Here is a 14574-nt window from a genome sequence, read left to right on the forward strand (position 1 = left end):
ATTTTTTTTTGGGAGGGGGGGGATTTCATTATTTTTAGGGGAGCGGAAGGGGGATCAGTTTTCCCCAACAGAGTAGAAAGAGGGGGCTATGGGGCCATAGAAAATGGACTGCTTATTAACTATTAATGAAAAAATAATGTGCATAAACAAATTTTCAACTCTTCAAGACGATTTAATTCCCGCTTAATACTGTTAGACGTTTTATTTTTGTTTGTTTAGTCATTAATTATTTGTTATCAGTTTGTAACGTTTAAGCTTTATTATTTACGCCGTTATTGCTAGGGAATCAAATTTCGTTATGTAACCTATAAAATCGATATAATCAGCCACTATTTCGTTTTATCTGTGGAGTTACGTGATCCGTCGTCCTTTCGCCATCTTAAGTTCTCAAAGCTATTTTTCTATTGACTGCTACCCGCAGGACCAAGATCATAGCAAGTCTGATCACGTATCTTGAGCTGTAATCGATTTGTTTCATCTATAAGATCTGTGTTTCTTATCGGTATCCTTGATTTATGTTGTAGCATTAGCTTACATAAGCCTTTCCTTTACTTTTGATCGTTTGCCTTTAGTTCGAACCACACAACTACAGCCTCTATTTTATCATCTCGTTTTCCTGTACTATTTGACTCGCCGCTTATCCCAATAAACATTCTGATTGATTTAACTTGATTTCTGTGGAATTATTCAACCGATCAACGTGTGTTCGAGTGTTCAAGCTCCTGGGGTTAAATTCCCTTTAATCGACTCTACACGTGACTTCGCCCTGAAAGGTCACAAAATCAAAACATCAAGACAACTACGCATGCGAAAACCACGGGGTTTTTTCCTCCGGGTTACATGTACAACTCAGCACACGTCACGTGGTAATCACGAGATCCAGAGATTATCGCGTGACTACACATGCGTCACAGTTCGTGACGTTCTACAGCCAATAAGGGAGGGGAGGAGATCATAAGAGTATTACATAGGGGGGGATTCAGTAAATTTTATCGTGACCGAACCCAAATCCTCCTGCCCTCCCTCCCCTCCCTGGCGATTAATAACGACCGGGTCCCTTAGAGATAAGCTTTTCCCATCATGTTTATCCCGAGCGTCCACTTTAGTGTTGTGGTCTATACGATATCTTGTCTTGCTTCTTAAAATTGTCAACCAAAAGTTTTTTATTTGGACACAAAATTCTATAGAATATATATATAATTGATTGAAGGAATAGTCAACTTTCATTTCTAACCTTAATATTTAATATTTAATATTAATATTTTGGTAAAATATATTTTTCCATGTTGGACCAATATGACAGTAAATGAGGATCTACTTAATGAAAATGTGGCAGGGTTTGTCTGAACAACTGAAATCTGGATTCATGAATTAGATCACTGAAACGGTTGCTTTCAAGCAAAATCACCGTTTCTATTGAGAGGTGTGATGGCTATGCGTGGAGTTGCAGTCTTCTTACGACACCAAAAGTTCCTGTAACTACGTTTCCTTCGGCCGACATATGGACGAAGGACACAATAAGATAACAGGAATCCCATGGAAAGTTCTATAAGCCTAAACGACGTCTCAAATGCAAACCATGGCCATGGCGCCGGAGATACAGCCTTGGTATAAACCCCGTGAACTCCAAATAAAGAATATGCTTGAAGTCCACAGCACGCAATGCTTAGAATGCTGGTTATTATGGTAATGCTGGCGACTTTCTGAACCGCACGCTCTTTTCCTGTCAGAGCAAAAGAAGTATTTACATTTCTTTGGTTCCTAACGAGTATGGGCGCCCGAACTGACAATCTTGTTGGCTTTATGGATTGAGCTCCATCCCCATGGTCACTGGAGGGCACAGGAGGCTTCATAATGGAAGCCAATTTTGGATCAACTTTGCCCAGATCGTTCCGAGGTTGGTTTTGTTCATTAGGAGGTTCTTCTTCATGACGCCAATGATCCTTTGCGGGTGGCCGGGGATCAACGGTGGTCTGAGGAAGCCGTGTCAATTGGTGCCAGTCAGCTTTCTCCATTTCGCAGACCTTGTTTCGAATAGTGATAGTTTTTATGACAACTCTTGATCCACTGTACATGAAGCAAATGGAATTAAGAAGCCCCCATACGATGAAAAATGACTGACACACGATCAAAAGTTCTGTTCTGTCGGCTTTTATTGCAGTGGTCGTATCTGATACAATGACCACCGAAAAATGCACGAAGATTATACTGCCCACGAAAATGGGACTTTTGAGTTTAGGTGAGCCAACCTGAATCTTTGCGACCTCCAAGAAAGCAACATGCACAAGGCAAAATGCAGACGTGAGGCAAGGAAAGGCGATACCAAAGAGCGGTCTGATGATCCACAATGGGCAGTTGGGAATGTTTTCTTCTGATTCGTACGGGTCAATCCACAGGTACAAACTTCTTGTAGTACCTAATGCCATTAGAAGGAAGTTGATTGCGTAGAAAAGATTCCTTCCTGCAAAGCTATTGATCATGTCGGGAGGGCGAATTAATGCCCACAAGGATTTCAACGCTAAAGAGGCAAACGCGAGACCCAGTCCTATCCAGTGCACTTTCCATACCCATCCCCACTGCTGCCTAGCAGTGATCCAAAAAGGACCTGGCTCTGGCGCTGCCTTGTTACTTCCTGGAAAGGCTACATCCTCTCCTCTGGGAGTTCCTGCTATGGAATTTGGCACTGCGATAACGTTTGGTATAACGATGCATGCGACACATAACTTAAACCCTGCAAAAAACAAAACAAAACAAAACAAAATAAAACGAAACATAAGTGAAGAGAATTGAAGAAACACAACTTTGAATGGCTCTCCCTTATGACATGCTTGAAATTTTGAGATTCCAAACCGCGAAACGCTGAAGGTTTTCCCTAATGAGCCCTTTTTCACAGAAGTTTCAGCATAGAACCCTTTCTGCTCTTAACTATTGCAATGCCTCAGTCTTCTTCTTCCGGTAGGAGTGGCAGTACTTCCGTTTCCCTGACAAAACGGGATAATCTCCGGCGACTATCATAGCGAATCAGTCTCGTGTGTAAAATTTCAGTTTTGTAGAAGAACGTTACCGAAATTTTCTCAGCCTTACCTTTGAGTTTGGATATATCAACAAAGTTGAAATGGTAAATTGGCCACCGTAACGATTACAAAAGCTGACGTTTCGACGAAGGGCTAACGCTCGAAACGTCAGCTTTTGTAATCGTTACGGTGGCCAATTTACCATTTCAACTTTGTTGATATATCCAGATTATTTCGTTACTCCCACCGACGCAGCCCCAAACAGTTTCTTTCGAAACTATCAGCCTTTACCTTTGAATTCATTGACGCTCATTTTCTTCCTGAATAAAGTTTAGGTTGATTGCTAAAACGAGCTTCTTTATGTCCAAAGTTTGATCTGAAAGAGGAAAAAGAAAAAATAATTAGACCAGTTCAATCTTACAGCGGCGCACATTGTAGGTTAGTGCGAGGCAGAACATTATTATAGATTTTAAAAGCGTAAAAAAAAGTGTAAGGCAGTAAACAGATCTTAAAAGCCCACACCTTAGCGCCCAGAAAAGGAATGCTTCAAGACTATTGGAGTCCAGATGTTGGTCTAAACCATTGAAAACGGCGAATTTAAATTAAGACCTTTACATCTGCCAATAACAGCCGCCCGTGACCAATGACTTACAGTGATATTGTTTTCAGCTCAATTCTTTGTATACAAATCATGTTGAATGCGTAAATTGAGTAAATGTTTAGACCCCTATGTCTTCATCGCGTTATGTTTTGTTGTTTATTCATTATAAATTATTACCATCTCCTAAGTAGCATGGTAACCAATCAGTTGATAACCAAAACTGAGATAGTTTGTATTTAAGATATATCATTTAAAAGCTCCCCATGACTGAAAAGGAAAATGTTTTTTTCACAACACCCCATGTGTTTCTGCAGAATTTTCCTAAAAAGAACAGGATCAATCATAGTTATTTCAATCTTTATTCATACAGGGGTGCCAACGAGTTTTTCGTTGCAAGAGAAAGTTTGTACCATTCTGGCATGTTACGTCAATTCTTGGTAATCGTATAAAGTCGCCAAATGTCTCCGCTCAAGGCTCGAGACGGCTAAATGGAAATTCTGCTAAATTAAGTTACATCCTCTTGAAATAGCTCTCTTCAAGTTGTTGGATTATAAAAAAATGCATTGCTTCATTACATTACACACGATTTCGATCAAACATTAAGTTGCCCTGAGTCTTTCTGACACGAAACTTTGATACATTTTTATTATTATTATTATTATTATTATTGAAAGCACTGGGCACTAACTGAGTGCCGTATTCAGTGAAAGGCACTACATAAGCGGCAAAGGATGGTTTCATACTCCAAATCTTAGGCGAAAATAAGTTTTTATCTTTTTACCCCCGCTATATGAAAATGTTGAGGAGAATAGATGCATCCGGCTTTGCGCTCGGTGTTTAAGTCATTGCGCAGGTATTCAATCTTTCATCGAGTCCGCTAACTAGCCCTGAGGGTGGTCACTATGCCGCCATCTGCTCGTATGTTGTAGAAAATGACTTTAAACAGTAAATGATTTAAAAAATAGTTAGCGCTTTTTTCTTTCTTGGTCATTCTACCTTGTGTGCTGTTTTCAACTGACAAAAAAATCAGCAAAAGGCCAAAACCAGGGCTTGAAGTGATGTTTCAAAGTGGAATGCGGACCAGAAACAAAGAGCCAATGTCGATCAAAGACAAAATTTATTCCATCACGAAAGCCTGTCTGTACCTGAGATGTATCACTACCTTTTCGTTTTTAAAAGAACAGTCAATGCAAGATTAAGATCAAGCCTCATTCATAGCAACCCTACTTAGTACCGTAGTTTTCGTGACTAGCCAAAGAATTTCATCCCTAACCATTTTCATGCGGTTTCAAAAATTTTGATTATTTGCATTTAAAGGAAATGAACCCACATCTTGACATTCTGAGGTTAAATGTTAATCGTCCGAATGGCAACTCATCCGTTGATCTAAACAGAATTTGTCACGATACAATTGTAAAACTGGCAAACTATAAGAACCTACTCCTATTGCACTTTTATCCGCAAGTGAGTAATCACAATTTACAATGATCATCTATGGAATCTTGCGCATTTTTGTAACCAAATGAATGAGTCGACTCTTAAACAATCGGAAGGGCAAAACTTTAAAGTCCTAAGTCTAGCCAAACTTAATTTTTTTTCAAACATGCTTTCTGTCCTCTTCAAGCAATCGTTTGAGCTTCTTGGAAATAAAAAATTGTGTGTTCTTAGTGTAAACCCTAAAGCAGGCTCAAATTAAGTGCAAACATCACAAACAAGTTATCAAACTTACTTGTACTTTGTATTCGATACAAAACTGTGGTAGATGTTATCATAGGCGTTGATTCTCAACATTCAGTAAAGTATTCGCACTTTTTAACCCATTCCCAAGCCATCACAGTGGAAATAGATATCAGCTATCCTTGTTCCGTGTATATTTTGCTTTCGTTGCAGGAACACCTTTCAAAGAAGTGAGGTCTTGTTCTTGATTTTGACATGTGCATAAATTCACGTGAAAAGCACTTAGCTGCAACACGCAACAATATCAATATCGGCCTGATTGTGCCAACATTATCTTTTTAAAACCCTTTTTACACTTAAAATGTGTGTATAATTGTTTGTTATCCGTTTTTTCATTGATAAATGTTAATTTTGCGGTTATTGAGTATGTATTTGTTTCATATGAACAGGCGTTCGCGGCTTGCTGAGTTGAAGTGTTTTTTTTCCGCGACGTTGTTTCTTTTTTTGACAAAAACCTACCAAAGCATGCATTTTTAAGGCCGGTTCTTTTGATTATGACAAATCCTTTTGGGTTTTTGGGTTTGCACGTCTAATTTTTTCGACTCATATCTTCTCGTGTCCAAAGCTTGTTTCAGGTGTGTTTACAACCCCCCTTGAGTGGCTTTAATAGATGCACAAGGACTTATTACCCTCTTGGACTAATGCAGTAGTCATTTATCGCCTGATTGTTTGGTAATTGATGAGTGCCCTCTTCCGCTGTTTTCTGCTTACTGGAGTGTTCTTTAACGCTAGAAAAACATTCATGAGAAATAAAAAGAGAGAGAAAATCATACCAATGAACCTTTAATGTTCCCTTTTTCTTTCCATCCATTCATCTCGTTCGGATAACGTAAGTATACCTTTGCGAGCGTTGATTTTCTCAGAGATACGAGAACATACCTTTTCAGTAACAATCAATACGCGGTAAACAAGCACGATAAAAGCTTTGACACACTCATAATACACTTTAATCTTCTTAGCTGAGATGGACTCGCTAAGTCACGAGATTAAATAGAATAGATCCCTCTCTCTATCTCAGCTGTAATTTTTTTCACCAAAATTTTGAAGCAGTTTTTTGTCATTTTCGCTTTTGCTACTAGTCTTGACTCGTTCCTCTTGACATCCTAAACTTTAGAAAATAAACTACAGGAATACTATTTCAGGTATTACATGCCTTTTGCGCTTGGTGGTAAAGACATTGTAGACATACGCCTTCATTCGTTGGTCTCCCGAAGCCAACTACCTCAGTTTTGATTGAACTTTGGTCTCAGTTAAATATGTTGTTACCTCTGTTGATTCTGTTATATTTTTGGATCATTTGTCTATTACAGGGTATACATGTAGTACTTTCCAACATTTTCTGCATGTTTGTAATTTGTAATGTCATCGTTAACCACAAGCTAGAGAGAACAATGTCCAAGATAAGATATATCCAAATTGTATTAATTTATTGCCTCTTTTCATTCATCAGCTATTTTAATGTCTTGCCCACTTTAACCTCTCGTGTGTTTCACAACATGCAAATTTTTCCGCAGTGCCTCAGTCTCTCTGAGAAATGGATGGGAAGCAATCTCTCTTCCAAGGCCCTCTCTCTTCCTCCCTCGAGAAAGTTAAGCAGAGATTATCCAGTTTTGAATATGAAGAGTAATCATTATTTGTCTCTGAAAAAAAATATACAACCAGGAACTTTCGCATCTATAATTAGGTCACAAAGGTACTTCCTCTCGAGAAATGAAAACCCCAAAAAGGTAAAAAAAAAAGAACGACTTTCGCAAACAATCCACATCGGTAATTATTTATAGTTTGTGATACTTCAACTGGATTCAAATTGATTCTCAAAGCTCCAGAAATTCAGAAGCAACTTGTTTTCAACTCAGTCGCAACGCATGGCTCGGTAACGCTGATGTAAATTATACTCAGGAATTACAATTTTAAAAAGAATTGTTGTCAGTGGAAGCGAATGACGTTTCAACGGCCTGAGCGGAATTTGTCATCAGTTAGGCATCTTTACAAGACTTATCCTCGAGCGAATCTAGATGGAAGATGCAGCAATGGCCAGGTGTATTCGGCGTTCGTTAACCCTTAAAATATTCCTTCTAGCTGCTACACATTTCCTTGCTAATTAGTTGAGAGAATTTGGCGTTAGATAAGGATAACAACTAAGCTCTACTTGATAAGTTTGAGTCTTCTCGTCACCTGTTTGCTGGATAATGTATGGATATTAAAGGAAGAAGTTAGATTGTAATCACTTGTTAACTGACATTGCTATCACACTAAAAAACTAAATCTCATTTTATTTGACTTAATACGAACGGTGAACATCCATCAACTTTTCAGCTTTCTTATTAGTGGCAATTCTGCAACTCAATAAACAGTTTCTTTACAAGAATCGTCCATTCAAGCGCTAGATTCAAAATACTTTAGGGTTTGATGATATTTGTTCCATACTTTGATACTCGAGGACATTTTCTTCAGGCAATGTCTGTTATTTCAGACATAGTTTTAGATTGCTATTAAAATAGCAATCTAAATTCCGTCACGAAATAACAGATACCAGGCGTAGAACATATTACACATGAGAATTCCAAGGTAAGGAAAGCTTCCATGAAATAATGCCTACTACGTGTGATTTCAAACCAGAGGGACCGAGTTGATATTGCAAGCTTGTTCAGAGGAGTCAAATAGGGTTTAGAAGTGCCGTGGAACTAAGCCCAAAATTAATTCGCGACGCGTGAATTGTACACATAGGCAAGGTAAGATTGGAAGGTTTCCTTTTTAAATTCATGAAATGTTGTATCCTGTTCGGTGGAGGCGCTGTTGGCCTCATGGTTAATGCGCTCGACTCCGGATCGAGTGGTCCGGGTTCGAGCCTCGGCCGGGACATTGTGTTGTGTTCTTAGGCAAGACACTCTCTCACAGTGCCTCTCTTCACCCAGGTGTATAAATGGGTACCGGCAATTTAATGCTGGGGGTAACCCTGCGATGGACTGGCATCCCATCCAGGGGGGAGTAGAAATACTCCTAGTCGCTTCCATCCAGGGGGGAGTAGAAATACTCCTAGTCGCTTCATGCTACAGCAACCGGAGTTAAGCACCGGCCTACTGGGCCACTAGGCTCGTAAACAGACTTTACTTACCTTACTTTTACTGTATACTGTTTGTGACGCGTGAATTTTTTTTCCAAAGTTCGTGCGCATAGAAAGATTAGTACACCTCCCCCACTCCGCCTCTCTTTGGTTCCCTCAAATTAATTAATCCATATACAAACTAAATGACTTATGGCGATTCAAGGTTCTGGGAGAGGTCTTTCTGTATTGAGTTTTGTTTGTTACTTGTAATTTACACTCGTGCTATTACACTTTCATGACTCATTGGAAGCACTGACAAGTCGCTTTAAAGTGAAATCGCGTAATTTTTCAACTTTTGTCGTATCTCGAATATACTTATTTACGTGTACATGCCAAGCATAATTTTGCGCGCACCGCTGACTGGGAGGTCAGGTGGAAAGTCATAACGAGCAAATTTGTCCAACGACCATTGGTCGATAAAAAGCCTGCTTGCGAACAACATACGGGTTGTCACTCATTTGGTTTTGTGGTTTCTTCTCCGTCCATAGCAAAAAATTGGTTGACCTTTTGCTTCAAATTTTCATACTCGTCCCCATCCCCCGAATTTTTTAACACAAAATATTTGTTAAAATGACAAAATATTTGAGGAAAATGCAGAATTACACAAAGTTATCAGTTACTTTCTTCAGATGTATGCACGGATTTAAGTCATTTAGCTATTACTCTATCTAGAAATGTAAAAACATATCCGTAAATCGGGCTTTCAGAATATCACATCCGAAGAAACAGATGAGAGGGACAGCCCGCCTTGAGGAGACTGTTTGAAAGATTCTGATTGGGAAAGGTGCCAGAAATGCAATGTTCCCTAGAGGGATGGTAAATTCTAGACTTGTACAGGAGTTTAAAACAAAGATCTGGAGACCAAATCAAGCACTTGCGAAAGCCAAAATCAAAGGAGTCAACAGGTTAAAAAAGCTCTTTTCCTAAGGTGGACTAAATATATCTTATTAGACGTTTTGTTGTTTAGTATCGCTGGGTATTTTTACGAGTTGTGCCGTATTTTGACGAGCCCGTAGGGCGAGTCAAAATAAAAATAGCGAGTAAAAATACTCAGCGATGCTACACAACAAAAGATCTAATAAATTATTTATTATCCTACACGCCAAACTGTTCTTTCAGTGCGGGGGAATTTCGCGGATGTTTATCTACGGGGAGTGCGTGACAGAAGTATGTGAAGCGCAACAGAATTGGCGCGTTGTTGTGTCGCTGTTTCTATTTTCTTCATTAAATGAATAAATTTTCTGGTCGTCAAGCTGTTTTTCTTCGTTCGATTCATCTAATGAACTTGGACCTAAATTTGCCAGCCATTCTGACTCTTCGTCGTCGGAAATATGATTCAAATTGTCCGCCATTTTTTTTTTCGTACCTATAATCCAATTCTTCGCTTGCGCGATGCGAGAAAACCTGTTTAACCGGTACTACAATAGACGAGTACAAATACCGCGTGATATTTGTACTCTTCTCTGGCGTTATTTGTACTCGTCTAGGTGTAGTTGGATAATAATGGTAAGTATTCAACCTGTAGTTTTAAGATTTGTTACAATGAACTGGCCTGTTTAAGACTACAAATTGAAAACAATATATTTAAGGGACAGAAGAGAAAGCGTGAAGATGATCTTAAAGAGGAGAGGTGCAAGAAAGGCAAACTTGAGGAGAAGTTAAAGGCTCACAATAAGGAAATTACTGGAAAATTCCAAAGTAAATTCAAGAGCGAGGCTAGTTCAAGGATGCAAAAGGAACAGAAATCAAGAGGCCCTACCAAAAGGAAAACATTTTCAGATTATAGCAACAATCATCGATCTAGAGTTCTAGTCAGACTGTGAAATATCACTGTCATTTCTTGGGCATCATAATTGAAATATTCAATGAGAACATTCATGAATATGAGACCCTTACCTTACTTGATGAGGAGAACATTCAGACCTCATCTCCTACTGAAACTGACTTACGAGGACATTGATAGAATAAATTTACTTATTTTAGAGATACTGATGAAATAGCAGGATTTTTCTTTTAACTTAAAAAATCATATCTTCATCGCGTGCAGTGAAGATACTATTTTTATCTTTCACGTGTGAGGATATTGGTGTCGCCATGGTCACTAACATGATACCCTTTAGCTGTTATAGAATTTTCTCTTCTTCATTAACATTTTGACCTTTTAGAACAGAAAATATAAGTATTATTGTCTTTATTCTCCTTCATAACTTTACGTCCGAGTTTCATAACATTTTTGTGACAGGCAATTTGCGATAGCTGACCACTTTAATTGCACTATTTTGCTATTTCGAAAATGATTAAAAAAATGTCGTGTTTTATGTGAAAATATTCATCAGTATCTATAAAATAAACATAACATTGCGTGGCCGCTTGGGGATATGAATTTTATATTCTTTGCTGAAAGTATCTCTAACTCGTTCACTTCGCTCACTCATGAGAGGTACTTACAGCGCTCGAAGCTAAAATTCCTATCCATTTGTGGCCATGTAAAATCCTTTATTTCTTTACACCAAAGAGAGGTTTGATATTTCAAATGAAGCATACCATGAACTTACAATAATATGCAAGCATCTGCCTAGATCTTGGAAAATTCAAGAAAGGATTAGGGAAATGAATAGGAAATTGAATTGACATCCATCACCTGGTAACACAAATGGAGTCCAACAGTGTGTTGAGGAGAGGTTGGAAATCAGACTAGATTACAGACTTGAATTAAAAAACACTCCCTCAAATGCAGCTGTAGTCGCAAATCCACAATTTATTTATAAACTTCAAACAATTGAGATCACTTGCACATGGATTGTGTAGGAGCTTTAGGATCCGCTGTCAGTCAAGCTAATGAAAAACTACAACAAAAATCATGTCGACTCATTTCTCCTCGTGTTTACTCTGAGCTCGCTATGCCTTATGGGAGGCACAGGCCTCCCAACACTAAAGCAAGAAATCCTTTTAAAAAGTGAAAATGTTCAATAAAAAGTACCAACAGCAGCTTTCAAACTTGATCGTAAAATTAGAGTAAAACTATCTGGAGATGGCACAAAATTGTAAAGAGGTTACATGTTATCAACGTGACCTTTACTTTGCTGAACAAGGATGGAAAAACAATGTCTGCTCATGGCAATAATTTAATTGCAGTAATAAGAGAGGCAGAAAACTATGAGAAACTGCCACAATCCTTGGTAGATATAAGTAAAGATGTGAGTTCTCTGCAGCAAATTTTACTGGGAGCACTATTTTTTTTAAATTAAGTGGTTTTTAAGGGGGGAGGGGGACTGGAAATTCATTGCTTGTGTTTGTGGCCTTGGTGCAGCGAAAGCCATCCACCCTTGCATTTGGTACTAATGTCCACTATAAGAGAAGTATTGCAAGAGAAAAGAATGGTCTCACTGATATTTCAAAAGGTGCACGCACTGTTGAATAAATTGAACAAATATCGAGGGTTAGGGCGAGAGCTGGCTGGGGGTTCCATCAATTCCATTCAACTGGTTCATCCGTAGAGATTCAAAGAAACTCAAATGTTGAAATTATTTCGGAACATCGAGTTTTCCCAAATGCTATCCAATCAAAGCAAATTTAATCTGTTGAAATTTCACAGTTGTGAACTCAATTTATGACCATAAAAGTGACATCCTGATTTCACCAAATCCTAGCCATAGTATTGAGCAGTTTCAACAGAAGTCCAGGGAATTTATGGATCAATTTTCGCAACTATATCACACCAAGAATGTGACTCCATACATGCATGCTCTTTTATGGCACGTGCCCGAGTTCTTGAATGAATTCCTTATCTATATCGCAACCTTTCTATACAATATTCAAAGGCGCAGAACCCCCCTACACAAAGATAGACCACAACACCGGGCACAACGTGCCCTACTCTTTTCGAACAGTGTGTGAGTTCTTTAACGTCCCACAATTTTTTTTTATCACATACAAGGGCTTGTGAGACGGGACCTCCATTTATCGTCCCTATCCGAGAAGACTAGAAAGTCTAACCATTTACAGATATTATTACAAAGGCAGCACTTTCTTCTCAGTTATTTAAAGACCCTGAGTGTTGGTCCGGCCGGATTTGAACTCACGACCTTCCGCACAACAGTCCGGCGCTCTACCAATTGAGCTAACCGGGAGGCAGTGTATGAAATAACCCTCCAGCAGGGTTAGGGGTAGGAGACGCTAATTTCCCACGCACGAGATTACTATGTAGTGGCTGTCCTCCCCTGAGGTGGGATGGGTGGGATGGGTGGATCTAGGGTGTGAAAACCTAGTAGGGGACTTAGAGTCCTATTGTTTCTACACCTACCTTACGGTAAATCTCTAAAAATAAAATAATAATAATAATGATAAATAAAAATAATAAATTTGCTCCTTCACTCAGCAAGGCCTTGAGAGGCTGAATGATAAAACAATAAAGGATTACTTTAGATCAACCAATCAAAGAGGTATTGATGCATCAACACAGATTGTACAGGATAAAAACCGAATGGAGTCTCTAAAGGACCTTAGATGCCAAAGGAAAACATGAATTTTTAACTGCAGTAATTGTGCCGCTCAGGGACACAACAATTTGACTTGCATGTCCAAATGTAAGGCATGTGGATTCAAACCATACTGTTCCCCGTCCCATGTAATTTTAAATGGAAAGTGGGTGAAACAATGTGAAAATGATCAAGTACTCTGAACCATGCAAGCTCGGTTACGAGATTAACCTTGTAAATGTTTCCTTTCAAGTTAGAATTTGCACTCGATTCCCGGGTTGATACACGCGCATGCGATAAACACCAAACCAATACAGGATCTTTTGTTTCCTTACTCCTTTCCTATTCTTTGAGGCGTTCTTATATCGAAGCGGTCAACTGAAATCATTACGTGAAGAAATTACTTAGTAAGTATTATGCGATCATAGCTTTAAGAATAATATCAATTTGATCAACGAGCACGTGGCAATTTAAAGAACCAAGAAAAGTAAAAAACTAGCGATAGGTTTCGCTTAGAATGACAACTACGAGTTAATGACATAATCGAAAAATAAATTGTTGCTTACCAACGTTCGCGGGTCTTGACTACGTTATCTAGAATTACAGTCTAACCTGCCTTCCATTTCGAAACGATCTTGATTTCACGAGGTCTTCTCCTGAACTGAAACGCTAACTATAATTTTCTGTCTAAAAGGAACTAATCACAGAGGCTTTTATCAAACTATAAAATATTTCGTCGCTTCTTTCGGAAGCGGGAACATTAGCGATAACGGAAGCAGTTACAACCTTAATTATATCATGTTTAACTTGCTAGCGCTTACATCTCATCACTTGATCTATTGTTTAGGCAATTCATATTCCGTTTCTACAGCTTCAGTTGTCATTCCTGTTTTGTGAAATCGATGGAGAAATTTTCATGTTAGTTACATGCCGCATCATTTTAAATAGAGTTCCCATCTATAATAATGCTTTTCTCCCAGCAGCATCTGTTATTGTAATGGTCAATGTTACTTCCACGAATCAGTGCTTTGACGCCATCTCTGTGGACAAATGCAAATATGGGTTTAAGGTCAATCTGAAAGTGACTTCCAGAGAGTTTATCCCCAATGTAAACAAATTCCGTGACTGGATTCTCTTCCTGGAGCCAAAATCGTACCGTTCCTGCAATTACATAACAGAAATCTCCATTAACGTTGAGTATCCTCTCGTACCATTTTTTTCCCAAAATATTACTGAGCTGGCGATTGTCATTTACACAATGAACATTTCTTTCTCATGACTTCTTGACCACTCTAATGTATATTAAATATGCCCGATAGATGTCACTGAATGGTGTAAAATGTTTCCTCAGACAGTATACTGAATATCTGCCAAAAGTTTCTGATTATTTTTACGGATATATCAGTTGCTGTTAAGGAAAAGATTTGAACATATTTCTTGTCATGACTGAGACCTTCTGTTTTTCAAATAAGTTATGGAAAAGATTTCTTTTGTGAATATAGTTTTTATGTGTCAAAGACAGGAGTTTGAATTCCGAAATTGGGAGAAAATTAGTGGACACACTTCTTGGTAGCTGCTCCCTCATTCACTTTCGAAAAAATCCTCTGATTTCTATGCGCACTACAGGGAAATGTTACG

At 38.6% G+C, this 14574-nt stretch overlaps 1 protein-coding gene and 1 long non-coding RNA gene across 2 annotated transcripts; one reads left to right on the forward strand and one right to left on the reverse strand.

Annotated features, from left to right (window-relative positions):
- Positions 1 to 61: 61 nt before the first annotated feature.
- On the reverse strand, positions 62 to 6622 carry LOC111340124 (uncharacterized). Its single transcript, XM_088760256.1, has 4 exons — positions 5982 to 6622; positions 5345 to 5511; positions 3306 to 3390; positions 62 to 2731 (listed from the first exon to the last, which is right to left on the reverse strand). The coding sequence occupies exons 3-4, from the start codon at positions 3325 to 3327 to the stop codon at positions 1395 to 1397; spliced, it is 1359 nt and encodes a 452-aa protein (XP_088616382.1). The 5' UTR covers positions 3328 to 3390; positions 5345 to 5511; positions 5982 to 6622; the 3' UTR covers positions 62 to 1394.
- Positions 6623 to 9169: 2547 nt separating this feature from the next.
- LOC148742818 (uncharacterized) lies at positions 9170 to 11455 on the forward strand. Its single transcript, XR_016001304.1, has 2 exons — positions 9170 to 9964; positions 10048 to 11455. It is a non-coding gene; the product is annotated as an uncharacterized LOC148742818 (long non-coding RNA).
- Positions 11456 to 14574: the final 3119 nt, after the last annotated feature.

This window comes from Stylophora pistillata, chromosome 1, assembly GCF_964205215.1.
Source record: "Stylophora pistillata chromosome 1, jaStyPist1.2, whole genome shotgun sequence".
In the NCBI taxonomy this organism is placed as follows: Eukaryota; Metazoa; Cnidaria; class Anthozoa; order Scleractinia; family Pocilloporidae; genus Stylophora; species Stylophora pistillata.